This window comes from Hypomesus nipponensis, chromosome 23, assembly GCF_054491055.1.
Source record: "Hypomesus nipponensis isolate SF chromosome 23, ASM5449105v1, whole genome shotgun sequence".
NCBI lineage: Eukaryota > Metazoa > Chordata > Actinopteri > Osmeriformes > Osmeridae > Hypomesus > Hypomesus nipponensis.
In genome coordinates, this window is record NC_140383.1 from 22,460,963 (window position 1) to 22,487,500 (window position 26,538).

Sequence of the window (26,538 nt, forward strand, 5' to 3'; positions counted from 1 at the left end):
TTCTTTGAATTCTTCATTTTACGACTGCAATGAGTGAGATGTGAAATTCTTCCATTCTTGGTTGAATGATGGTTATGGCTTTGGTGAGCCCCAGGGTCAAGATATGCTTTTTTAAATGATTTCCCAATTAAACTCATATTTCCAGATTACTTAAATATGACTCCCCCTAGAGCAGTACCACCTTGGAAGGAAAATTACACAAACTTTTCCTTCACAAAATAAATTCTAGAGTAAACTACTAGGCTCCAATTGCACATGAAAAAAAGGAAAAGCGACTATAAACCCTAGCCTGAATTGAGCTCTACAGACCAGTCAAATTGATCTTTTTCTTTGAGTCCTCTGAAAGACTTAAGTCTGTTGACATCTATGCTGTCATATTACATGAGGCGCTTGGCCTGATTGGAATATTTATATATGATTCATCTCTTTGTAGAGATCAGGTTATGTCTGTTTCCAATCATGCCTAACATGCCTAACTATAAAAAACCTTCCCTGACTTTTAATAACCGAACATTTAATAAACAAACCAGTACACTGCTCTACAGTATTTTAACAATCATAACAATTCAAGCACTTGCTGAAATGCTGTACTTTGAGTTTTGGAGTTCAATATGCGTCCACTGTCAAGTTTGCGTCCAGTTTATAGTTATGTTGTTTTATTCCAACACAAACGTGTATTCTTTGGGAGCCTGAGGTATCCTCTGATGTACTCACACACTGGAGAAATTAGAATCCTAATGCAGCACTTTTGCTTCAATTTCAAAAACAAGGAAATGACTAGCCATAACACATCTACAAAAACAAATGGTTGGACCCCATGTTCTAGTTGCTTGACTGAGATTAGACTTGAGCATCACAAGCAGACTGCCAAAAGCAAACTAGCTCCTGCTCTGTCATGCCACTATGGAAACTCTAAAGCAGTACTCAATGATGTCAACAACACAAAACAAGAATACAAATCTTACTACTTCCTTCCTTTAATGATGTCATTTATGACATTTAAGAGCATTGACATTGCAACCTTAATAGCTTCATAAATGCATGATGTGAAGGGATCACTTCCAGATCTTTGAGGAGAGCCATGCCACTCCTTCTCCAGTTGCAGCCCCCAGACTGCCCAGTGACACTGTTGCTGTGCCAGACAGCCCTGCAGCAGTTACAGGAAGAACACCCGCAGTACATCAGGTCCATGCATGCATGTAGAAGACATCACATAAACAACCTCCAAAACACAGTTTACCATCAGAAAACCAGGATTTATCTACAATAGGTTAAAGCAGGGGTGTCAAACTCCGGTCCTCGAGGGCCGCTGTCCTGCATGTTTTAGATGTTTCCCTGATCCAGCTCACCTGATTCTAATGAATGGTCGTTATAACAACCCATTTAATTGAATCAGGTGTGTTGACACATGTGGGTTAAAGGGTGTCAAATCCTTACAGTTGACTGTGATACAGCCATTACATGGTATTAGTGTTATGTTTTGAACGTTACCTGCCGACTGCCCCCCCCCCCCCCTCCCCCCCCAAGTACAATTAGTCTTGAACCGCCACTGCACACCTCACTCTAAACTTTTGGGATATCTGAACGACACGTCCCATAGGCACACTGTTGAACCATGTTGCTTCGGGTATATTAACTCTATGGTTGCTTCTGAGTCAAAGCTTGACGGACCTTCTTCTCTTAGTAGCGGTTGCTAAGGTATGATTGGACGAGGGCCGTTCTAGGGAGGAGTTTCGGGAACGGTCAATTGTCTCGAAAAACACTTTTTCGAAGCGTTCGATACATCTTCTCCATAGGGACATCTGCTGGTCAGTTCATGTATGGCGACTGTATCGAGTGATGGAAGGAATCAAGTGACGTCAAGTCCTCGAGACGTCAGTCTCACAATCGTCATTGACAACTTGATAAATAAAGGTTATGTGACAAATGTTTCGATTTGCAAGTGTCAAAAATATGTTATCATACATCTTGTTGTATTATAAACAACGTACTTTACGTTTAAAACATTTAGGCTAGTTTTAGGTTCTTATACGTCCCATCCCTACCAATAATATGATTACTCCGTTTAGTTACATGTGTAATTAGTTATGCGATTACTCAAACACGTCTACATGATTCTTTTTATTAAGCGTTGTATGTTCCACGGACGAAACTTGCACCATCATCCTTCTGCAACCAAGTGTCGCCGTGTCTTCCTGTCACGGCCCGTACTGTATGTTTCATTCAATAAACACATTGAATCCTACCAAGAAAGCCGAGTAAACGCACTCAATGATAGGCTACATCTGCTACTGATAATACTATCCCAACTAATTTCAGTTGTTAAGTAAGGGATAAGTATAGAACGCCGGTCATTATCGGGAAAATAAGCACCGACAGGGCGAACAGCACCCCGACGCGAAGCGGAGGTATTAAGCGTAACATCACTACTGACAGGTCAGTGCCACAACAATTGATAACCATAGCCGCGGAACATAGTAGGCTACGTAGATAATAAATTCACTGTATGAATATTAACTTATAGTCGTAACGCAGAGGGGTTGTACGTTTACATACAATTACAGGTTTAGCTACGTTTCTTACGATTGTGCCAATTTACGTACAGTAAAGACATTCTACAGTCTTAATACTGTCGCCAAACTAGCTGCGGACCTGTATAGCTACAACTGACTTTTTCAGTTTGATACCATACATTTACAATCTCGAACGAAAGCTACATCCCGAGATAAATATATGATTATTTAAACCTAGAATGAAATATATAAAATGTATGCTTCTCGTTTCACTCAAGCAAAGAAGAGAAGAACAATCAAGCGTAGCACCAGAGTCTATGGTAGCACTATGGGTAGCACCCAGCGTTTCCAGGTCTCTGTGACAAAACCAGCCCAATGGCCAATCAAAACCATCCCAAAACCACCCCAATGGCCAATAAAACCAGCCCAAAAACCAGCCCAATATCAGAACTCAAAATATGCCCCTGCCAAACCATATACACTGCTTTTAAAGTCCAACAGCATTGCTATCATTGCCAAATCTATTGTAATATCTACAAAGTAGCACCAACTGTTTAGTATGCCAGAATTAAAACCAGTTTTCAGGAGATTTGCTCAGGAGACTGAGAGCATTAGGCACGTGTGCACACGCACAGTGCGTGTGTGCATGTGCGTGCCATGTCCATGTGTGTACCTGCTGATCTGGAGTCAGTTTGGTAGGATTTAGGCATAAATACATTATTTAATTTAAAATATACATTTTTATTTAAAGATATTAATGTAATTTGCATGCAAAATATGTCTACCGGAACCAGCGGACAAAAAATTCAAAAGTAGCCCAATTCCGCTGGAAAACCACGGACCTGGCAACACTGACCACAAGTGTTAGTAGCATTTTCAATCAACTCTAATAAATGGAACTCTGCTCCACAGCGTCCGTTGTGGCATATTTTAACACCACCAGTGTTGCAAGCATTTTTATCAATTCTGACATTAACACTGGTCAACTCTCGGCTACTTAGCACTGGAAATTGAACACTACTGTTTTTACTGTGCAGGGGCAACTGAACAACATTTCATGGTGCAGGATACAACAGTGTAAAATATAGACAACAGACTGTTGAAACTGTATCTTTACTTCCCTTGGTCTCCCAGCCATGTAAATCTAAGGCCCTCTCATGTTTCAGCTGACAGCTATTAAGGTCAGAGACCTGGGGAACGATCCTGTTCACCTGCCCCCTCTGGAGACGAGCTGTAGAGGAGGCAGGGGCTGGGCAGCAGGGCCGCACCTCCCCTCACCACACAGACAAGAATGTGTTGACAAAGTCGACAAAGAGGTCCTTTGACTGTAAGTTGTTGAACTTTGGCCGACCATTGATGGTACTTGTACGCTGGCGTTCGATCCCTCGCTGCTCTGCACAGGACGCATATCGATGGACCCGTGGCAGAAACCAGAACTGCTTGGTTCCTCCTCTCCTCGGTTCCTCCTCGGAGCTGTGACAATAGCAGCTGGGTTCCTCTGAGGCCGGGGCTGGGCCTCCACCGTGGCCTCTCTCTTTGTGTGTCTGATGTTTCTGGGGCGGATGGTATCTCGGTCTTTGTGCTGTCAGCTGACGCCCATCTCCGATCACAGCTACCTGGCCCTCTATAAAGCTGAAGTTGTTCGCTGCCTCCCGCAGCGCAGCCTGAACTCCGGACATCAACCCAGTACCTCGCACACAGAGACATGGTGAGTTGGTTGGCTTTGTTTACTGTTACTGTAACAGACTTTACCCCGTCCGAGGTACACTCTGCCGATGTTCGCCCGTCACTGGGATCAATATGATCGGGATGATACGGGCAGGAAAAAGGCAGGAGTGTTTGGCCGGGTTGAGACGTTGTTATGCAAGTTATTGGGAAGCTGTCGCTCACTGCTCAGCTGTGTAATACTGCACAGCTGAAACATGAGTCATCCATCCTGTAACTGAGACAGTGTGAGTCAAGGAATCTCAGTCATCCATTGTGGAGAGCTTGCATTTTCGCAGACATGATGTCTAAGTGTCTCTCCTGGGTTCCATTACCCTGATCTTTTACCTCTCTGTCTCTCCTTCAACCCCTCTCTCTCTTTCTCTCTGTCTCTCTCTCTCATTTTTCTCCTTCAACCTCTGTCTCTCTCTCTCTCTCTGCTTCAACCTCTCTCTCTCTTCAGCGTGAGTGCATTTCCATCCATGTTGGCCAGGCCGGAACCCAAATGGGCAATGCATGCTGGGAGTTGTATTGCCTGGAGCATGGGATCCAGCCAGACGGCCAGATGCCCAGTGACAAGACCCCGGGTGGAGGAGATGACTCCTTCAACACCTTCTTCAGTGAGACAGCAGCAGGGAAGCACGTCCCCAGAGCCATCTTTGTCGACCTGGAGCCCACTGTCATCGGTGAGTGGGCATCCACTGATGGTTTCCTTGCTGCAGATTAGGTCTCTGGAACAAAGTGGTACCTTCTACCCTGAAGCCAACCCATAGACCGATTAGTTAGAGGGAATTTTTTTCCCTTTTAATGACACTAAAATTGACACAAACTGAAAAAATGATTGATTTTGTGCAATATGTGTATTAGGGTTATGAAGTGCAAAAAGGTATGTTTGAGTCTAAACTTAATATAAAGTTGTTACAATTGTAAGTACAAGTGTTGTTACTTCATAGACACAGTAGACAGTATCTCTCTCACTTGTCCAGATGAGGTTCGTTCTGGAACTTACCGCCAGCTGTTCCACCCTGAGCAGCTGATCACAGGCAAGGAGGACGCCGCCAACAACTATGCCCGTGGACACTACACCATCGGCAAGGAGATCATCGACCTGGTGCTGGACAGGACGCGCAAACTGGTAAAGATGTAACCAATGAAATAGCTGCAAAGTTATAGTGTTTGGCACTTTACATATAAAATATCCAAAACAATTTGACACATCAAGTCACCATGTAAAACTAGGGGTGGGAATCTTTTAGTACCTCATGTTTCAATTTGAATCGATTCTTGGGGTCACAATTTGATAAAAAATCGATTCACGTTAAAATAAAAATAAATAAAAACATATATACAAAAAAATATAATAATACAAAAAATTGAAATTTGGGAATCGATGTGAATTGCTTGAAGACTGAGTCTTGTTTCAAATGTGAATCCATTTTTCCCCCACCCCTATACAATACCTCTCTCTGTAAATAAAGTATACACATAGATTGAGTAGTTGACAACAAACAGTTGATTGACTTAAGGGCACTTTCCTCCAGCTCAAGTGTGACAGTAGTTTCACAAAATAAGGTAAGGAGGACCGGCTTACTTGCCGAGGGCGATTGGCAGAAAAAGGATTGTTGGAACATAATTGTCTGGAAAGCAGTGGGCTGCTCCAAAAATTTGACTGAGGTGTCTTATGTTGCTAAACAACTCTCAGAGGGCCTCGTGAGCTTGCAGGACATGTTTATAGGAGACAAACCCTTATTTTTTACTGAAAAACATCATACCTAATGTACCTTAAACTAAAGTTAGTTAAGATGAACTATGTTAGCTACATTGGCTATGCATCTTTGATGCAGTTTGAACACTTAGAAACTCCCGTAGATTACTGACCGTTTAATGAAGCAATTTAAACTGCTGAAAATCTCAATAAAGTCATGCTGATACCGTAAGTTTGACAGTCCTCGACAAACCTAGCATAAAAAAGGAAGTTAAAAACACATTCATATGTCCTCCCAACCCAAAACCATGCCACGTTTGCACAGCTTTGATCCAGTACACACCTAAAACACCTATTTATGCACTGCAGCTTTGTTGGTCTACTGTACTTCAAACATCTTACATCACAAAACACAATGTTTGTGCAGCGATTGAGTTAGGGTTTTGATGGTCATTTGAATGTCCTTTGTTTTGAGGCTTTTCACAAACCTTAACTTTCCACATAAAACATTGTTTTTGTTTTCAATTATAGTGTTTTCTAAGCTTTAACATTGATCTAGAAAATGCTTTTAACAAAGTCAACCTCAAAACCCATTTGACATTCTATAGGTTTTGAAATCTGTGATTGCTTTGTTTGTGACCAGGGTGTGGTTGATCTACACCCTGTCTTTTGTTTACCTACATGTTTACTTGTCTGCCATACAATTGAACTTCAAAGATAACTCATTAATTATCATTTCAATTTTATAGTTTCTTTAAACTTGTTCATGAGAGCCCCATGCCATCCCCCTTGTCTGCTTAACCTTCTTTGCTGTTTCTTGACCAGTGCTAACATGTTGGTTGCTATCCTCAGGCAGATCAGTGCACTGGTCTCCAGGGATTCCTGGTGTTCCACAGCTTCGGAGGAGGAACCGGATCTGGTTTCACCTCCCTGCTCATGGAACGCCTCTCTGTCGACTACGGCAAGAAGTCCAAGCTGGAGTTTGCCGTCTACCCGGCTCCCCAGGTGTCCACAGCTGTGGTGGAGCCCTACAACTCCATCCTGACCACCCACACCACCCTGGAGCACTCCGACTGCGCCTTTATGGTAGACAACGAGGCCATCTATGACATCTGTCGCAGGAACCTTGATATCGAACGTCCCTCCTACACCAACCTCAACAGGCTCATTGGTCAAATCGTCTCCTCCATCACTGCCTCCCTGCGCTTCGACGGAGCTCTGAATGTGGACCTGACAGAGTTCCAGACCAACTTGGTGCCCTACCCCCGCATCCACTTCCCTCTGGCCACCTATGCCCCGGTCATCTCTGCTGAGAAAGCCTATCACGAGCAAATGTCTGTGGCTGACATCACCAACAACTGTTTTGAGCCTGCCAATCAGATGGTGAAGTGCGACCCTCGTCATGGTAAATACATGGCCTGCTGCCTGCTGTACCGTGGTGACGTGGTTCCCAAAGACGTCAACTCTGCCATCGCTGCCATCAAGACCAAACGCACCATCCAGTTTGTGGACTGGTGTCCCACCGGCTTCAAGGTGGGCATCAACTACCAGCCCCCCACCGTGGTTCCTGGAGGAGACCTGGCCAAGGTGCAGAGGGCCGTGTGCATGCTGAGCAACACCACCGCCATCGCCGAGGCCTGGGCCAGGCTGGACCACAAGTTTGACCTGATGTACGCCAAGCGGGCCTTCGTGCACTGGTACGTGGGCGAGGGCATGGAGGAGGGAGAGTTCTCCGAGGCCAGAGAAGACATGGCCGCCCTGGAGAAGGATTACGAAGAGGTGGGGTCCGACACCGTGGGTGACGAGGACGAGGACGAGTACTGAAGCACCAAAAGAGCACTCATATCTCTTAATGAGTAAACAAAAGTTTAATCCTGATATATGTTTTACTTGGTGAACATTAAATCAGTCATATCTGTAAAGAGGGCCTTTCTTCTCCTTATCCTCTTTGGGAAAAGAGTGATACTTAAAAAGTAAGAATGATACTTTGGTTGTCCTTAAGGGTGAAACATTGGAAAAATCCTTTCAGAACACTTTTCCTTTCAGGTAAACAAAGGATAGAGCCAGGAAGGAACCAAACAGGGAAATAGATGTTCCAGGATATATTTTTCAAAGACAACAAAATAATATATTTGAAAGCCTTTCTAGAGTAGAATATCTCTTTAAGACAACTTTTTTTCAACCTCAAATTGTCGGGTTTCGCTTGAAAATGAAAATAAACTGTGTTCAGTGTGAACAGAAACCTTCCCTGTGGCTTCCAGTATATCCACAGCATGACGGAACAAAGTATTGATCTTCAATGAAAACAAAGTCATTAGGCTTCGTTTCTTAAAGCTTGTTATTCTAGATATGGAAGGACCTCTGTGATTCTCCACAGCAAGACCTTGTGTGGCATGCTGTCTGTCAGTCCCCCCATCCCCCCTTTCCACCCTCTCCACCCTCGTCTGAAGAATGTGTACTATGAATAGCCCCCTGTCTAAGCCCCTGAATACAATCCAGCTGCCTGCGAAAGAAGGACAGAGAGAGATGGAGAGAGAGAGAGAGAGAGAGAGAGAGAGAGAGAGAGAGAGAGAGAGAGAGAGAGAGAGAGAGAGAGAGAGAATGAGTGACTCGTGTTGTTTGTATGTCTCCTCTCCTCCTCAACAGTTGCTGGAACAATCAGCCCAGTGTTGTTCCTCTTTTCTCCTTTCAGGGTCTGGGATTTCTATAGAGTTGTTGTCTTATAAAAAACTACTTATATACAGTCAAATAAATGGTCACACTTTCCTTTTACATTTCCATTGTGTTTCATAGTAGTTCACTTCAATTTGAATGTGAGCTTAACTAAACTCACCCAGTGGTTTTTATTAGTGTCACTGTTTTGCAGTCTTGTCTCGAGATAGAGCTGTGATATGACACATATTTAGAGCTGTGATATAACATATTTAGAGCTGGACAGGATTTTGAGGAAGTAAAAATGGCTTCCAGGGAATATAAGTCTTCTAAACTACAAACCACATTGTCGGTCTGGGAGACATGCAAAGTGTAACAGTTTGACACAGTCTGTAAGGAAATCAGAGGGAGTGTAAATGTCACGCGACCTGTATGCAAACGAACTCTGAACCTGCCCCTGCAGGCAGACTTTGAACCAGAGTCTAAACGGCTCAACCAGTCAGTACGCATACCGCTAACACTCTAATGACACAGCAGAGCGGCTGACAGAGTCAAGCACTTCCTCTATTTTCACAGCCCCCTTCTCTCCCGCCAACAAGAGTCCTCCAGCTTCAGCTTCCTGCCTCCCCTTCCCCCCTCCCTTCCTCCTGCCAGACCCCGCCTCTTCCTCTCCTCTTCACCCTCGCTATATAAACTCCACCTTTTTCTCTGCGCACCACTTCTGCCTTCTCTCTGATTCCTCAACGTCAGCCCGAAGGAAAAGCAGACAAAATGGTGAGTAGTGCTGCTGACGTAGACAGATGAGACAATAGACTCTTTCTCTTCCCTTCTTTGTGTTTGATCCTTAGATGAAATGAGCTGCTGCCTACTTCCAGGAGTGATATCATCTTGTGTATAGCCTTTTGTGATTTGACCTGTGACAGACAGATTGATTTCAGCACATGTCTTTTCTGAAGATTTAGATGAGCCCATTGTGCTGAGAGAGATAGAGGGTGTCAAAACCCATTGACACTGTATGACTATGTTTAGCTTGTGTTCTGCTCCTCTCTCTTGCCAACCGTCTCTGGAGGAGGGGATCCCTCTCTGAATTGCTCCTCCCAAGGTTTCTTCCATTTTTTCTCCCGTTGGGAGTTTTTCTGGGAGTTTTTCCTTGTCTTCCTTGAGGGTTTAGGTTGGTTGAGGGGCAGTTCTATGGGCCTATGTGAAGCCCTCTGTGACATGCTTGCGTGTAAAAAGGGCTATACAAATAAATTTGATTTGATTTGATTTGTGTGTTATGGCATGATCATTTGAATGAAGAGTTCTTTGTTTTTCCCATGCAGTCACACATAGTCCTTTAGAACAATGTTGGTCAGGTGACACTTCTAGTCACTCAGTCTTTGATCTAACTTGTTGATCTTCTAACTGATGTTTAGTGTAGAGAAATCGGATGATTCAACACTCATCACCTCTCCTCCTGGTTTCCACAAAGACCGAGAGGGATGTGGAGGGATTTTCAGGGAGGATTTAGCTGGATGGGGATCGACGTACTCAGAAACCCGGCTGTGTGGCTTGGTAGCCATTTTGGCTGCAGCTGTTACAGAGAGTATGAGAGACATCCCCTCCTCGTTCCACTGCAGCTGGGCGGGAAGAGGGGGAAGGGAGACGAGGATAGAGGATGGGGGAGGAGAATCGATGGGGATGGGGGAGGAGAGCAGAGGAGGGGGCTGGAGAAGAGGCCGTCCCACAGTGGGTCTGGCACCCCTCCTCTCTGACGCACATTTTTATCCAGTTCCCCTGTTCCTACATAGACATACCAAGCTGCCTCTCCTCTCTGTCTGCAGCAGAGACACCAGCCAGTTTAATCCTGTGCTTCGGATTGCCCTGGGGATAGAGCCAAGCAAGCCAGCTAGTGACCTTACATGTCCTTTAGCTAAACAGATAGCATCATCTCTCCTGAATGACATCATCGAACTACAGTGGCAACAAGGGAGTTGAAGGCACAAACAGACAAACTGGAAATTAGACAACAAGAGCATAAATAATTGTAGTGTCATAGAGACTTAAATACTTCCTAATTTAGAGCCGTTATATCATTTATGGAGGTTACCAGGAGGCAGGATTATCTTCATGAAACATTACAGAACACTCAGTATCAGAATCTCCACGAATATAATTGTTTCAACTTTTATCATGTACATGGCTCAGCAGAAAGGAAATAACAGCAGGAAGCTGAACATTTGAACAGGCCTAAACAGATACAGGAAGTGAAGGATGTTGAAAACACTGCTGATTCATTCTGAATGAAACCATTTCAAAACCTTCATCTTAATTACTTGCGACCAGGCATTAACAGAAACATAATGAGGTACTTGTGACAAATTTGAAGTGGGAGGTTTATGGCCAGACACACCCTAACCTTTCAACTTCTCTCTCTCTCTCTTCAGCGTGAGTGTATTTCTATGCATGTCGGCCAGGCCGGAACCCAAATGGGCAATGCATGCTGGGAGTTGTATTGCCTGGAGCACGGGATCCAGCCAGACGGCCAGATGCCCAGTGACAAGACCCTGGGAGGAGGAGATGACTCCTTCAACACCTTCTTCAGTGAGACAGGAGCAGGGAAGCACGTCCCCAGAGCCATCTTTGTCGACCTGGAGCCCACTGTCATCGGTGAGTGGGGTCGTCCTTCAGTCTGGCTCATCTGGTAGAAAATGATGTTCTCTGCGCCCTTTGGTTCATCTCCCATAGGAACCACCCATGCTACTCAGTGTATTCAGTGGACACTATATTTTACATTTGAGGCATTTACAAGTCAAAGTTCACAAAACATTTGTATTTTCTCACCGAGAGAGATTCTCTGGAACTATAAAGAGTTATTGAGCTTTCACTCGAGTGCTCTTGAGCACAGAAAAGATAAACATGTAGATTAGGAAAATGAATCGAGATAAAACCTTTGACCAAATGGGTTTATCTAGAACCAACAAGAGTCTTATGTCATATGAGTCATCAAATGGCTCTTTTTCAACATTAACAAAGACTTAATAATTCTTGGTAGCATTGTTATTCTTGGAGAGTACTTGTGAGTTGAAATTAATAGGGATTTTTGGATGAGTAGATCATTACAGTATACATCTACAGTATGTTGTTGACCCCTCCTCTCTCTCTCCACCAGATGAGGTTCGTTCTGGAACTTACCGCCAGCTGTTCCACCCTGAGCAGCTGATCACAGGCAAGGAAGACGCCGCCAACAACTATGCCCGTGGACACTACACCATCGGCAAGGAGATCATCGACCTGGTGCTGGACAGGACGCGCAAACTGGTGAGTTAGTGATGTGAACATTCCCTCAACAATACTTTTTTATTGTCTTCAGAAGTCTCATCAGAGTAGATGTTTAAACATCCAACTGTCTGAGTAAATGAGAGTTCAAAAATGATCTCTGATGGTCATGGGGAATCAACTTTAAAAAAACGACAAAATGTCTTGTTCTGGCTTCCTGGTAGAAACATTGATTGGTTAAACGTGGTTTTATTTATAGCGTTGTCCCAGAAGAACAACTGGGAAGCCTTTCATTACATTACATTCATATTAAAGTAGAACATGAGATGAAGTCTCTTTCTGTTCTGTGTTCTCCAGGCGGACCAATGCACTGGTCTCCAGGGCTTCCTCATCTTTCACAGCTTCGGAGGAGGAACCGGATCTGGTTTCACCTCCCTGCTCATGGAACGCCTCTCTGTCGACTACGGCAAGAAGTCCAAGCTAGAGTTTGCCGTCTACCCGGCTCCCCAGGTGTCCACAGCTGTGGTGGAGCCCTACAACTCCATCCTGACCACCCACACCACCCTGGAGCACTCCGACTGCGCCTTCATGGTAGACAACGAGGCCATCTATGACATCTGTCGCAGGAACCTTGATATCGAACGTCCCTCCTACACCAACCTCAACAGGCTCATTGGTCAAATCGTCTCCTCCATCACTGCCTCCCTGCGCTTCGACGGAGCTCTGAATGTGGACCTGACAGAGTTCCAGACCAACTTGGTGCCCTACCCCCGCATCCACTTCCCTCTGGCCACCTATGCCCCGGTCATCTCTGCTGAGAAAGCCTATCACGAGCAGCTGTCTGTGGCTGACATCACCAACGCCTGTTTTGAGCCTGCCAATCAGATGGTGAAGTGCGACCCTCGTCATGGTAAATACATGGCCTGCTGTCTGCTGTACCGTGGTGACGTGGTTCCCAAAGACGTCAACTCTGCCATCGCTGCCATCAAGACCAAACGCACCATCCAGTTTGTGGACTGGTGTCCCACCGGCTTCAAGGTGGGCATCAACTACCAGCCCCCCACCGTGGTTCCTGGAGGAGACCTGGCCAAGGTGCAGAGGGCCGTGTGCATGCTGAGCAACACCACCGCCATCGCCGAGGCCTGGGCCAGGCTGGACCACAAGTTTGACCTGATGTACGCCAAGCGGGCCTTCGTGCACTGGTACGTGGGAGAGGGCATGGAGGAGGGAGAGTTCTCTGAGGCCAGAGAAGACATGGCCGCCCTGGAGAAGGATTACGAAGAGGTGGGCACAGACAGTGTTGGAGAGGAGGATGAGGAAGGGGAGGAGTACTAAAGGGATCAACATAAGCTAACATTCCAGATGTTTACAGAAAAGTAGACAAAATTCCCTGCAACAATGTTGTCCAGCTGTGCCACCAGTTGTCATGTCATGTTGTGACAGTGTCAATAAACAAAACTTAAACCTTCATTGCTTCCTTGATTTAGACCCTCAACCACCATAATAAATACCAGTTTTCTTGTCTTTATTAACAGAAGGACCATGCTAACACGTGCTTGATTATGTCTGCTATACTTATTTCAGTCATGAGATGGCATCAAAGACCAGAATGATGTTGTATATGAAATTATTAAACGGGTTTGTTTATTTCATAGCCGCTTTTCAGTGACAGATGGTGATTCATGTTTAAACGCATAGCAATAATTTTCAGTAAAACAGACAAACGACGGTAAATATATCCCGTCCTTCGTTATTTTCTTTAGGTCTTGGAAGGCCTAGACGCTCTGGTGAATTCTGCAACGCTAATAATAGTTAAACAACGATATCCGACTTTTATCCGTTGCTGGCCGATCTCAGATCAACAGCCAGACTGGGGTGGCGGGTGCTTCGTTTCGAAACGCTGGTATGTTCTAGACGTTCTATTTTTTTCGAGCGAACTCAGCTGATTGTGACGTAGCACGGAGAGCCGGGAGAAGGGCATAGTGTGTACGGCGGCTGGGCCAGAGAGACAGAGGGCTCGTCAAGTTACGGTCCGGGGGCAGGCCGCCCGGGAATAAGAAACTATTACGGTTGGATTGTATTGTTTCGTGGAGGTGGCAGGACGTTAGGCTTATTACTCGGACCTTCTTCGACTGAGGAGCGCGCATTCCAGAACCAGTCCATAATAATCCATTCCTATTCTAAGAGGGGCGAGGACGGACAGTTGGCGACACTCTTTACAAGGTATTGTAGCATAGTGTTTAGTCATAATCCAAACCTAATATCGTTATTGTATAGCGTTGTACTGTGCGATTTGACAACGAACCATGGTGTTGCGGTTTGGTGATATCCTATAGGCCTACGTTTACTTTACTATTCCATTGATGCTCGTGTTATGACTACGGCTACTTGCATACCATATTAGGATATATTTTGTTACTCATACTGTATGTCCCTCTCTAGGATTTGAAACAGTGTTTGTTAGCCATAGTTGGATGCCAGTCTATCGTGTCTCGCGCCCTCCCTGCCGCATGTGCCACTCTTGCAGCTGTCAGTTGCCATGACTGAGAGCGAGCTGTAAATAACGGCGTCCAGTTGCAGAGCGCATGGCCAAAACCCAAGGGGAATACCGGTGGACCGGGTCCACGCCATTTGTCTGGTTTACAACCCAAGTGTCAGTGGAACTAATTAGACACTTCAAATAATGATCTATCGTTAATACATAGCCTATAATCCTATTCTAGGATATTGCCACAATATATTCCACGCAAACACTGTCCCTAACAATTTATGGTTGTTAATAAGATCATGTTATGATCGTGATGATCACGGTAAATCCCCGTGACTCATCCCGGTGGGATGGCTCGGACCTAAGTAATGAAGTGCGCAACGGGTTGTCAATGTGTGTGATTGTCACTGTTATCAACAGGTGGTGTACGTAACCGACTTGACCGGTTGTGTGTGTTCTTGGGTTCTAGTGTGTGTGGGTTCCCTCTGACTGTGTGTGAGGGAGGTGGTGGGAGTCATGGTGGATTACTATGGCGTCCTGGGAGTGACAAGGACCTCCACTCCTGAGGATATTAAGAAGGCGTGAGTATGACTGCTCCAATACAGCATTCTGTAGACACTGACTCAGGGTCTAAATATAATAATATCTATGAATCAGTCCATGCTATTATTAATGTGGTAGCGCTCCTATCTATCTATCTATCTATCTATCTATCTATCTATCTATCTATCTATCTATCTATCTATCTATCTATCTATCTATCTATCTACCTGTGTATCTGTCTGTCTGTCTGTCTGTCTGTCTGTCTGTCTGTCTGTCTGTCTGTCTGTCTGTCTGTCTGTCTGTCTGTCTCACAGTCTGCCTAACTTTCTCCCTGTCTCTCTAACTCTCTTTCTCTCCCTTTCCATCCCTCTTTTTCTCCTTGTCTCTTTCTCTGTCACCCTCTCCATCCTTCTATTCATCTCTCTCTCTCTCTCTCTCTCTCTCTCTCTCTCTCGCCCTCCTTCTCACTCTATGTCTCTCGCCCAGCTGATCAGTCTGATACAGTAGGTGGACAGTGTGTTGCACACTGCTGAGTCAGAATGACTGAGACTGCAAAGCTGATTCATGTTCAGCATCTAGATCTGTGTCCACTCTTAGATGCTGTGGGCCAGTGCACTGACTAACTGCTGGCTGGCTGGTTTTGTAACCACCATGCCACAGTCATCTACTTATATCCACCAGCACTAGCAGTAAATAACTTTTGTGTGTGTTTGTGTCTATGTGTGTGTGTGTGTGTGTGTGTGTGTGTGTGTATGTGTGTGTGTGTGTGTGTACCCTGTGTGTGTGTGTGTGTGTGTGGGTGTGTGTGTGCGTGTGTATGTGTGTGTATGTGTGTGTGTGTGTACTCTGTGTGTGTGTGTGTGTGTATGTGTGTGTATGTGTGTGTGTGTGTGTGTAGCTACAGGAAGCAGGCCCTGCGCTGGCACCCAGACAAGAACCCAGACAACAAGGAGGAGGCGGAGAGGAAGTTCAAGGAGCTGGCTGAGGCCTATGAAGTCCTGTCAGACAGTAAGAACAGACCTGAGACCAGCCCACCCTTTCACACCCCATCATTCACTACCAGGGACAGGGCAGTAAGAACAGACCTGAGACCAGCCCACCCTCTCACATCCCATCGTTCGCTACCAGGGACAGGGCAGTAAGAACAGAGCTGAGACCAGCCCACCCTCTTACATCCCATCATTCACTACCAGGGACAGGGCAGTAAGAACAGACCTGAGACCAGCCCACCCTCTTACATCCCATCATTCACTACCAGGGAAAGGGCAGTAAGAACAGACCTGAGACCAGCCCACCCTTTCACACCCCATCATTCACTACCAGGGACAGGGCAGTAAGAACAGACCTGAGACCAGCCCACCCTTTCACACCCCATCATTCACTACCAGGGACAGGGCAGTAAGAACAGACCTGAGACCAGCCCACCCTCTTACATCCCATCATTCACTACCAGGGACAGGGCAGTAAGAACAGACCTGAGACCAGCCCACCCTTTCACACCCCATCATTCACTACCAGGGACAGGGCAGTAAGAACAGACCTGAGACCAGCCCACCCTCTCACATCCCATCATTCACTACCAGGGACAGGGCAGTAAGAATAGACCTGAGACCAGCCCACCCTTTCACACCCCATCATTCACTACCAGGGACAGGGCAGTAAGAACAGACCTGAGACCAGCCCACCCTTTCACACCCCATCATTCACTACCAGGGACAGGGCAGTAAGAACAGACCTGAGACCAGCCCACCCTCTTACATCCCATCATTCACTACCAGGGACAGGGCAGTAAGAACAGACCTGAGACCAGCCCACCCTCTCACATCCCATCATTCACTACCAGGGACAGGGCTCCAAACTGACCCTAGACATTAGACCAACAATGAGAGAAACTAAGAGTCCTGCAGTCATACCACTGATTAACTGTACGCTACTGGATTTGATCGTACTGTATAAAAGGCCTCCCAGCTGCACTCCACTGACTATACTTACTGTAAGTTTGCTGTACTCTGCCGGGCTGTGGTGCGCTGTACTGTAACGTGGTGTTGTCATGGACTCTGCTGGGCTGTGGTGCGCTGTACTGTAACGTGCATAACGTTGTCATGTCTCTGTCTGACAGAGGGGAAACGCGACGCGTATGACAACTTTGGCACCAACAGGCCACACACAGGTGAGGAACAGTGCCTCTGTGGAGACCTCAGTGCCCCTGTGGACACCTCAGTGCCCCTGTGGACACCTCAGTGCCCCTGTGGACACCTCAGTGCCCCTGTGGAGACACGCCCACCACAGAAGCAGGCCGGCACCGGTCATGGACGTGTTTGTGTCTCTGCCCAGGCTCCTGCGGGTCTCCAGGGCCGGAGGACTTCCAAGGGTTCACCTTCACATTCCGCAGCCCAGAGGAAGTGTTCCGCGAGTTCTTCGGCGGTCAGGACCCCTTTGCCAGTTTCTTCGGTGCGTCTCCCCGGGCCTCCGTCCTCCATGTGTAGAATACGGCACTAACCTTTGATTGGTTGACGCGCCGCAGCTTCACTAAAGAGTTGAACATTTTGCAACTTTTTTTCACGCCCCACAACACACCAATCCCATACTGTGCGCTACCCCTCAGCTCCTCCCCCAAGCCCAAATCCCATGAATAATGTACCCTAGTACAGTGTAACAGTGTAACAGTACACAAGTGTAACAGTATACCAGTGTAACAGTATACCAGTGTACCAGTGTAACGATGCCAGTGTTTAATCTCCTCCTCTGCTCTCTCAGATGACTTCCCCTTCGGAGGGATGCACAGTGGTTTCCACGGACACCCAGGCTCCTCCCGCCTCGGCCCTGGCCGATTCTTCTCCTTCCCCTCCTCCGGAGGTACTCGAGGAACCTGCTGAGAGCATGCTTGGAACACGCATAGAACCTGCTTAGAACACACTTAGAGCACGCATAGAACCAGCCCAAAACACTTTGAACCTGCTTAGAACATGCTCGGAACTTGTTTAGAACACGCTCAGCACATGCTATGTTATTCCCTCTCGACACCCTTTAGCTCGGCGAGCTAACTCTAGTTCTCTCCCCCAGCGGACTTCACTTCCTTCTCCTCGTCCATGGGGGGAGTGGACGGGATGGGCGGCATGGGCGGAGCCAGCTTCAAGTCTGTCTCCACGTCAACACGCATCGTCAACGGCAAACGCACCACCACTAAGAAGTCAGTTCCCCTCCCCCGCGGGTCTGCTAGGAGCTTTCCTCTGTCTAGCGTCTGTTGTGGTATTATGGGATGGTGTCTGTTGCTGTCCACAGGATCAAAGAGAACGGCCAGGAGAGAACGGAGATTGAGGAGGATGGGGTTCTGAAGACTGTTCTCATTAACGGTAAACATCCCTCTCAGGATATAGCCTACGCAGGCTGGTGTGTGTGTTGTACATTACAAACAAAAACCGATGTTGAATATGTTGAGGTATGGCTTGTGAAAGCCTCAAAAGAACCTAAACTTGGAAGGTAAGTGTCCACCAAACTGTAATGTATGTGGGCCGTCAAAGTGTCACCTACTTGTGAAATGTCTACATACATGTTTGTGCGTGTGCGTGTGCAGGCGTAAAGGACGAGCTCGCTCTGGCTCTGGAGCTCAGCAAGAGAGAGCAGCAGCCCAGCCAGCCGTCGCCGCGGCAACACCTCCAACATCCGCCGCCCCAGTCGCCCGCCGAGCGCCAGCCTCCGCGCCCCTCCCCCGCCGCCTCCACCGCCCCAGCCCCCGCCCAGCGCTCCTTCAGCGCCGCGCCCTACTTCCGCTACCCGGAGGACAGCGATGAGGAGGAGGAGGATGAAGACCTCCAGCTGGCGCTGGCCTGCAGCCTGTCAGAGATGGAGGCCCAGCAGAGGGCTACTGCCGTCTACCCAGGTGCAGGGGGAGGGGCAGGGAGGCCGAGGGGAGGGGCCAGGATGGGGGGCGGCGATGAGGGGAGGAGAGGAGGGGCAGTGATAGGAGAGGCAGGGGAGGGGAGAGGGGGGGGGGTGATCCCGAGAGTGGCGCCGGGGGGGAAGGTGAGGGACTCCGCAGACAGTGTCCCTTCCGGGCTGAGGGACGGGGGGGTGATGGTGGAGGGGGGGGTGATGGAGAAGGGGGGGGTGATGGAGAAGGGGGGGGTGATGGAGAACGGGGGGCAGGAGGAGGGGGGGGTGATGGAGGACGGGGGGCAGGAGGAGGGGGGAGGGCTGGACGGGTCCCCAAACATGGTGTCCCCCCTCAACCACTTCCAGGAGGGCCCTGGAGACCCGTCTGTTAAAACCAGCTGTACAAAGAAAAAGAAGAAGTGTGGATGTGTGTTGTGCTGATGTGTGTGTGTGTCGCGCTGAAGTGTGTGTGTTGTGTTGATGTGTGTGTGTCGCTCTAGGGGGGATGACTGTATCCAGGGTTGAGTTTACTGAGGTCAGATGTCCTGTAGGGCTGTGCGATATATCGAATGTTAGCGATAATATCGCAATAATTTTGACGACGATGTAAAATGAGAAAATCTTGTGAATATCAAATATAAAAAACTGAAACTGAAAATTGCACATGCACAGGCACTCTCTTTTGCTCTCTTTTTGTCCAGTCACATAAGGACCTCTGCATGAATTGTTCCATGTGAGGTCCATTTTTTATCAAGTTGCAAGTACCATGTTATGGCAACTGCTTAAATTTGCACTACACATTTAGTACTTTGTAACAATAGCTGTTCTATCTAAATTGTTTTTGTTGTTTTCTAATGGGGGCAAAATTAAATCATGTTCTTTTATTATTTAAATGCAGACGCAAACATATCGAGAAATATATTGAATATCGTAAAAATTTTGACAATGTTGAGATATCATTTTTTAATATATATCGCCCAGTCCTAATAGCCCTGTAGGCCGCACCCACACTGGTCCATTGTGTTTGACGCAGTCTGTAGTCTCCATAGTAACCCTCCTGTCCTACAGAGCAGGATGTGCACTCTGCCTCCCTATTGGCTGGAGTGAGAGCCTGAGCATTCATACAATCCAATGCAACCTAAAGTTTCCCCTTTGGACAGTAGTTCAGAGGTGGGAGATTCAGAACAGTGTTTCTAAAATACCTGTCTTCTCTCCATTTGCTGGAGGTTTACATACACACCTGTGTGTGTGTGTGTGTGTGGTGTGTGTGTGTGTGTGTGTGTGTGGTGTGTGTGTGTGTGTGTAGTCTGTGGCCTTGCCGGCGTGTGTGTTTTGGAAGCCTTTCAAGTATTCGTATGGAATGTTCCACGTGTGGACTGTCTGGACCAAGAGTTCAGAGAATACTACGATTCCTCGTACTGCCCTACTGAAAACTAGCACTTCTAAAAATCGAACTATCCCTGTTAGGTTTAGATAGAGAACACACAGTAAACTGTTAATATATAGAGATTCGATATATATGCCATAATGCCTTCATAATGTATTGAATGTAGCAAGAAGCTGACCCTGTATTGAAAGTCAAAGTCATTCTTATCTAGTTAAAGGTCATGAGACCCAGTCAGCTCATTGAGATTCCTTGTCTGCAACAGTCTTGGATACAACTGATTAAACAAAGAAGCACAGACTTACAGCAATGACAGACAGATGTCATCAAAATACCTTCATGAACAAAACTTTGCACAAAATCACCAAAGTGAAAATACAGTCATCTTGTTTTGTGCCTTTAAGTGTGTGTGTGTCTCTGTGTGTGTACATAATGCTGCATTGCCAGTACGAAAGTGCCAACTCATAGTTGGACAGCTCCCCATTGACACTATCAGTGTGTGTGTGTGTATGTGTGTATGTTTACTAGACATCTCCACAGTGCATTTGTAACCTGCCCAGTCCATCTCCTAGTCCAAAAAGAGGATGTATATAATGGACTGTTCTGTCGATGTCACAAGATGATGTTTTGTGTTAACAACTATAAAGCCAGAACCAGGAGCCATGTGGTTTCAAAGTGGCAATAATGTATCTGATGATGAGAGCTGTGAACTCAGACTGAGGTAGCCATGTTGTCCCTGTCTCAGCTCTCTCAATGGTCACGTATGAGAGAGGGAGGGAGGAGAGACCTGAGAGGAGAGATAGAGAGAGAGATAGAGAGGGAGAGGGATCATTTTTTTCTGAGAAATAGCATGTCAACATGTCAATGTTTCTTCACAAAATGTAAACTAAATAAACTACAGCTGAAATGAACAGTTGATATATTTGCACTTTTTTAGAAAACTTTCACCAGCCTAATCAGACCTGTCTGTCTTTTTGTCTACCTGTCTGTCTGTCTGTCTGTCTGTCTGTCTGTCTGTCTGTCTGTCTGTCTGTCTGTGTGTCTGTTTCCCTGCTTGCCTGTTTATCTGTCTGTCTGCCAGTCTGTCTGCCAGCCCACTCTCCTCCAGTCTTTACTTTGGCTAACAAAGATAGTTAGGCTGGCTATGTTGTTTGTGTGCAATTGCGATGCTTGGTGTTTTATTTGGGTCTCATGTTGTTTTCTCCCCTTCCCATCCTCTATTCTAATGGACTTGTTTCTTCTTCTCTGGTGTCTCCATCTGTCTCATTTCCTGCTTCCTGTTTCAGACTCAGACTTCCAGGCCTTCACTGGCTGATTGGCCACTGCTGCTCCTTGCCCCGCCCCCCGAGGTAAAGCCCAGTGTGAACTTCAAGCACCAGCTTTACTCTGAAATCCCCTTAGAACTTCCCTAGACAATCCTTAGAACCTCTGTAGTGCACCTCCAGAACCCCCTCACACCCTGTAGAATACCTGTTAGAGAACACGTAGAACTATCTGTAGTTCTATAGAACCCTTTCTAAAACATTTACACTCTGGTACCTTCTACCCAACCCAACCCAACCCAACCCTAGCCTAGTCTTCCCTATCCTACCCTACCTTAGCCTAGCCTAGCCTAGCCTGCCCCAGATGCAGATGGTCAGATGTGGATGGTGTTAAGATGTAGAGCGTCAGATGTTAGAGGTGTTCATCGTAACCCTGCCTCATGTCCCTCTGCTCCAACAGGTCTCAAACGCCACGAAGCACTTGTCTCTCTGCCTGGCTTGCCTGCAGCTGATCGTCACTTTCAAAGTTTTATTTGAAAAATAATCTCAAACTGACAATACCGATGTATGTACCGATGTGTGTGTGAGTGTGTAAATAGCTGAAAGAAAGACTGGATTCTTTGTGTTTTAAAAGCAACTCATCTCCATTAAAACCAACCTTGTGACTTACGATTTATACAAGCGTGTCCTGGGAAACGTAAATCCTCACACACACTTTGAGAGCTGTTTACTGTAGACGTGTGTGTGTGTGTCACTGCTGCAGATATGTAGCCTAGGACATACAGAATACCACTTTGTAGATAGTAGCCTTGTCATGCGCTGTGGTGTGTGACAAAGTGGATGTTTGGAAGTGGAAGCCAAATTTGCTTCACTAGTACAGTATTTATATGAGTGCTGTTCAAGAAGTACATCATGTCACCTTTTATTTGGCCATCAAAGCTGTAGACCTAAGCTGTCCTTAGCACCACCTAGTGGTCGACACCCGCAAATGCAGCCTGTGTACTAGGGACCAGATTACGTCACTGAGGAGATAGTTTGAAAGTAACAGGTTTCACTCACACACACATACACACACACACACACACACACACACACACATACACACACATGCCTGCTGTTGCTTCACATCACAGTTTATTTAGAGTAAGTCAAAAATACATTTTTATAGATATTTTCTATGTGTTTGCTACATGAATAAACACAGACCAACAAGATAATTATTTACAGTAATCACACAGGTTTACACAGAAGACACCGACATCTGAACTCAATTGAAGGAGCGTGTGTGCGTGTAAGATAGAGAGCATGAGAGAGAGAGACAGAAATAGAGAACAACGTCGTGTACAAAAGCAACTGTACTTAACGATACGCAACAAAATCATTTGTGTGAGTCAGAAGCAAAGACAATCATGTTGGGAGTCTTGAGGCCGACTCTCGTCCCCTGACACGCTCAGCCTCATCCACTCTGGCCCTCATCCAGCGTCATCCCTGGGTCACATTAATCTGCTGTGTGCCCAAAGCCTATCCTTCACTTGCCTCTAGTCAGGCAGGACACCTGGTCTGGGGGGGGGTAGGGGGGTGGGGGGGGTGGGGTATAGGGAAGGTAGGGGGTTTAGGGGTGGTGTAGACTGGTGTGGAGAGGTGTAGGGTGGGTTATAGCCTAGTCAGAGTGTTGTGAAGGAGGGGTTGTGCGTGTAGGATGTGTGTGTGTGTGTGTGTGTGTGTGTGTAGGGTGGTTGTGTGTGTCGGGGTGAACAGAGAGGGAGCTGCAGGTCTCTACTGAGGCAGGGCTTTCAGGATGGCGTTGACCTCCTCAGCTACGGCTGTCAGAGCAAACTCAAACTGGCCCTGGAGACACAGGGGAAGACGGCTGTTACACACACACACACAGATTGTATATACACACAACACACATACACGTATAAATACACGTGAATGACACACCCAACATACAGTACATGCACACACAGACACATACACACCTACACAAAAGACTCACACACACACACACACACACACACGTATTCACAGATACAGCATGGTACAGATGGTACCTTGGTGTGCACCAGACTGGGCCTCTGGTCTCTAATGTGCTCCAGTGTTGCAGCGATGTCAATCTCCTTTACCCCTGAGGACACGCCAACACACATGCACACAACCACAGGTTATAGCACCTCTATGTCACCACACAACCACAGGTTATAGCAACTCTATGTCACCACACAACCACAGGTTATAGCACCTCTATGTCACAACACAAGCACAGGTTATAGCACCTCTATGTCACCACACAACACGTGAAACAGTTCCACAAGTTCTCTCTTTCTCACCTTTGGCCATGCGGTTCAGGACCATATCTATCAGGATGTAGGTTCCAGTTCTGCCAGAGCCGTCACTGTGGAAAAGACAGAGAACACACAGAGAGCGTCTCCCATCAGATGGTGCTCTGGACAACTGGACAAACCAGACATATTCCCGACCATAGACATATATATGTCCCCCTCCCCCTCACAGTCTGGCCTGACCCAAGTAACTGAAAAGATTTCAGACAGCACACATGGTTGGGTGGGTCTGCTCTCACAGGCGAGAGAGAGAGACGCAGGGTGAGCCGGAAGTTGACGTTCCCATGGAAACCTGACGGGAGGAGCTTACCTGCAGTGGACAATGATGGGACAGGAGCGACCACGGTAGCACTTATTCACCTTCCTGCACAGGAGGGGGGGGGGGGGAGATGAGGAGAGGAAGAGGAGAGGAGGAGGAGGTAAGAGGAGATGGAGAAAAGGGTCCGAACGAGGAAGGAGGAGAGGAGACAGAGAAAGCAACAAAAAAAAAACATTACACAATGGATGCTAGCTGAGCTGCAGCTAGCACGGGAGCGTGACAGTGCCTGTGCGCAGAGGCCCTGACGCCCCATCTGAGGAGTGGAGAAAGGGGGAGTTGGGGGAGCAAAAGAGGAGAGGAGGAGAAGAGACGAGGGGCTAGTCCGTGCTGTGCTGTTCCTGCTGCAGTCACACCTGCCAATAATCATTTTTGTGACTATGCAACTGGACCCAGACTACTAGCTGCAAATCACAAAAATGACACTGGGAGATGTACGAACCCTTTGACCCCCACGGTCCCCCACGATCCCGACAGGGTAGGAGGGAGGGGAAGGGAGGGAGGGAGGCAGTCAGGTGGGTGCACAAGCCCTCTAGAACGCCCTGGAGCCTTCTACACAGAGAGGTAGAGAGACCAGGGAGAGAAACAGGGAAGAAAGGGAGAGTCACAGCCAAGGGAGAGAAAAAGAGGGAGGGGAGAGAGACCAGCGACGAGCGACAGAGAGGACCAGGCTGCCCCCAGGGGGTGTCAGTATGCCTGCAGTACCTGCGGAAGTCCAGCAGGGGGCGGGTGGAGCTGGGGATTCCACTGGCAGGCCAGCTGAGCAGGTGGAACTGGGTCAGCGTTCTGGTCTCCTGGGTCTGCACGTTCTTCAGGTAGAAACTACGCACCAGGAAGTCCTTACACCAGATGTGCTCCGACACCAGGTTAACCTGAGGGACGAGGTCAAGGTCGGATGGTTAGGAGGGACAGGGACTGTCGGGTTGGTAAGGACAGGGTGTGGACAGGATCAGATGGTTGGTAAGGACAGGGTGTGGACAGGGTCAGATGGTTGGTAAGGACAAGGTGTGGACAAGATCAGATGGTTGGTAAGGACAGGGTGTGGACAGGGTCAGATGGTTGGTAAGGAAAGGGTGTGGACAGGGTCAGATGGCTGGTAAGGACAGGGTGTGGACAGGGTCAGATGGCTGGTAAGGACAGGGTGTGGACAGGGTCAGATGGTTGGTAAGGACAGGGTGTGGACAGGGTCAGATGGTTGGTAAGGACAGGGTGTGGACACGATCCAGACATTCCTAGTTTACAGCTGAATAGAAGGTAGACGCTGGGAGTTATAATTAGGGGTTAGGCGTGAGGGGTTAGTTACTGACCTCATAGATGTGGTAGAGGGAGGAGCCTTCGTCAGGCCAGTAGCGCTCACACTGTTTCTCTCCATCCTCCACCAGAGCAGTCATCATCACGATCACCGTACAACCATTCTCCCACACCATCTACACATGCATCAACAACATCACCACCATTACCATTACCACCACCACCCGCATCACCATTATCACCAACATCATTATCAACATCACCACCATTACCATCACCATCACCACCCCCATCATCATTATCGCCAACATCATTATCAACATCATCACCATTACCACCACCACCACCACCACCCCCATCATTATTATCACCAACATCATTATCAATATCACCACCATTATCATCATCAACATCATTATCATCAACATCACCACCATCATCATAATCTTAATCCTAATCCTCATCAACAACATTATCCTCCTCATCTTCATCATCAACATCATTATCTTCATCATCAAAATCCTAATCCTCATCATCAACATTATCATCCTACTGATCCTCATCATCATCACGCTGTGTGCTGCATGTTGTGTGCTGTGTCCTGTGTGCTGCATGCTGTGTGCTGCATGCTGTGTGCTGCACGCTGTGTGCTGCACGCTGTGTGCTGCATGCTGTGTGCTGCACGCTGTGTGCTGTGTGCTGCGTGCTGCATGCTGTGTGCTGCATGCTGTGTGCTGCATGCTGTGTGCTGCATGCTGTGTGCTGCGTGCTGTGTGCTGCGTGCTGCATGCTGTGTGCTGCATGCTGCGTGCTGCATGCTGTGTGCTGCATGCAGCATGCTGTGTGCTGCATGCTGTGTGCTGTGTGCTGCATGCTGCGTGCTGCACGCTGTGTGCTGCGTGCTGTGTGCTGCATGCTGCGTGCTGCATGCTGTGTGCTGCATGCTGTGTGCTGCGTGCTGTGTGCTGCATGCTGTGTGCTGCGTGCTGCGTGCTGTGTGCTGTGTGCTGCGTGCTGCATGCTGCGTGCTGCATGCTGCGTGCTGTGTGCTGCATGCTGCGTGCTGCACGCTCGCCGTCTGACCTGCCAGAAGTCCGGGATAGTGTGAGCCTGCGGTCCCTGAGTGGCGATGTAGGCGGGCAGGCGAGGGTCGTGGTCGATCTGGGGAGAGAGAGGGGCTGTCACTGTCAACACATGACATCAGAGGCAAGCAGCCAATCAGAAAGCCGGCACCATGGGGAGACGTG

At 47.4% G+C, this 26,538-nt stretch overlaps 4 protein-coding genes across 5 annotated transcripts in view; 3 read left to right on the plus strand and 1 right to left on the minus strand.

The window, feature by feature from the left end:
* Positions 1 to 4,203: 4,203 nt before the first annotated feature.
* LOC146234930 (tubulin alpha chain-like) lies at positions 4,204 to 8,665 on the plus strand. Of its 2 annotated transcripts, XM_084689528.1 has the most exons (4): positions 4,204 to 4,221; positions 4,681 to 4,903; positions 5,204 to 5,352; positions 6,775 to 8,665. In XM_084689528.1, exons 1-4 carry the CDS (start codon positions 4,219 to 4,221, stop codon positions 7,744 to 7,746), a joined length of 1,347 nt encoding a protein of 448 aa, XP_084545654.1. In that variant the 5' UTR covers positions 4,204 to 4,218; the 3' UTR covers positions 7,747 to 8,665. The 2 variants fall into 2 exon arrangements, with proteins under 2 accessions (XP_084545654.1, XP_084545653.1); XM_084689527.1 differs by lacking the exon at positions 4,204 to 4,221 and having other exon boundaries at positions 4,746 to 4,903; positions 6,775 to 8,663.
* A 583-nt stretch (positions 8,666 to 9,248) lies between these two features.
* On the plus strand, positions 9,249 to 13,300 carry LOC146234931 (tubulin alpha chain). Its single transcript, XM_084689525.1, has 4 exons — positions 9,249 to 9,348; positions 11,001 to 11,223; positions 11,726 to 11,874; positions 12,190 to 13,300. The coding sequence occupies exons 1-4, from the start codon at positions 9,346 to 9,348 to the stop codon at positions 13,165 to 13,167; spliced, it is 1,353 nt and encodes a 450-aa protein (XP_084545651.1). The 5' UTR covers positions 9,249 to 9,345; the 3' UTR covers positions 13,168 to 13,300.
* Positions 13,301 to 13,787: 487 nt separating this feature from the next.
* dnajb2 (DnaJ heat shock protein family (Hsp40) member B2) lies at positions 13,788 to 22,063 on the plus strand. Its single transcript, XM_084689529.1, has 11 exons — positions 13,788 to 14,055; positions 14,790 to 14,901; positions 15,762 to 15,871; positions 16,983 to 17,033; positions 17,198 to 17,314; positions 17,621 to 17,719; positions 17,927 to 18,053; positions 18,146 to 18,216; positions 18,438 to 18,743; positions 21,407 to 21,469; positions 21,843 to 22,063. The coding sequence occupies exons 2-10, from the start codon at positions 14,837 to 14,839 to the stop codon at positions 21,433 to 21,435; spliced, it is 975 nt and encodes a 324-aa protein (XP_084545655.1). The 5' UTR covers positions 13,788 to 14,055; positions 14,790 to 14,836; the 3' UTR covers positions 21,436 to 21,469; positions 21,843 to 22,063.
* A 914-nt stretch (positions 22,064 to 22,977) lies between these two features.
* ptprna (protein tyrosine phosphatase receptor type Na) overlaps positions 22,978 to 26,538 on the minus strand; it is a 17,720-nt gene continuing 14,159 nt past the window's right edge. The window contains exons 17-23 of the mRNA XM_084689364.1: positions 26,375 to 26,452; positions 25,348 to 25,467; positions 24,746 to 24,912; positions 24,035 to 24,088; positions 23,713 to 23,777; positions 23,437 to 23,510; positions 22,978 to 23,230 (exon numbers count right to left, since the gene is read on the minus strand). Of these exons, the coding sequence (XP_084545490.1) occupies positions 23,159 to 23,230; positions 23,437 to 23,510; positions 23,713 to 23,777; positions 24,035 to 24,088; positions 24,746 to 24,912; positions 25,348 to 25,467; positions 26,375 to 26,452 (630 nt within the window). The 3' untranslated portion in view covers positions 22,978 to 23,158. The remainder of the gene's footprint in view (positions 23,231 to 23,436; positions 23,511 to 23,712; positions 23,778 to 24,034; positions 24,089 to 24,745; positions 24,913 to 25,347; positions 25,468 to 26,374; positions 26,453 to 26,538) is intronic.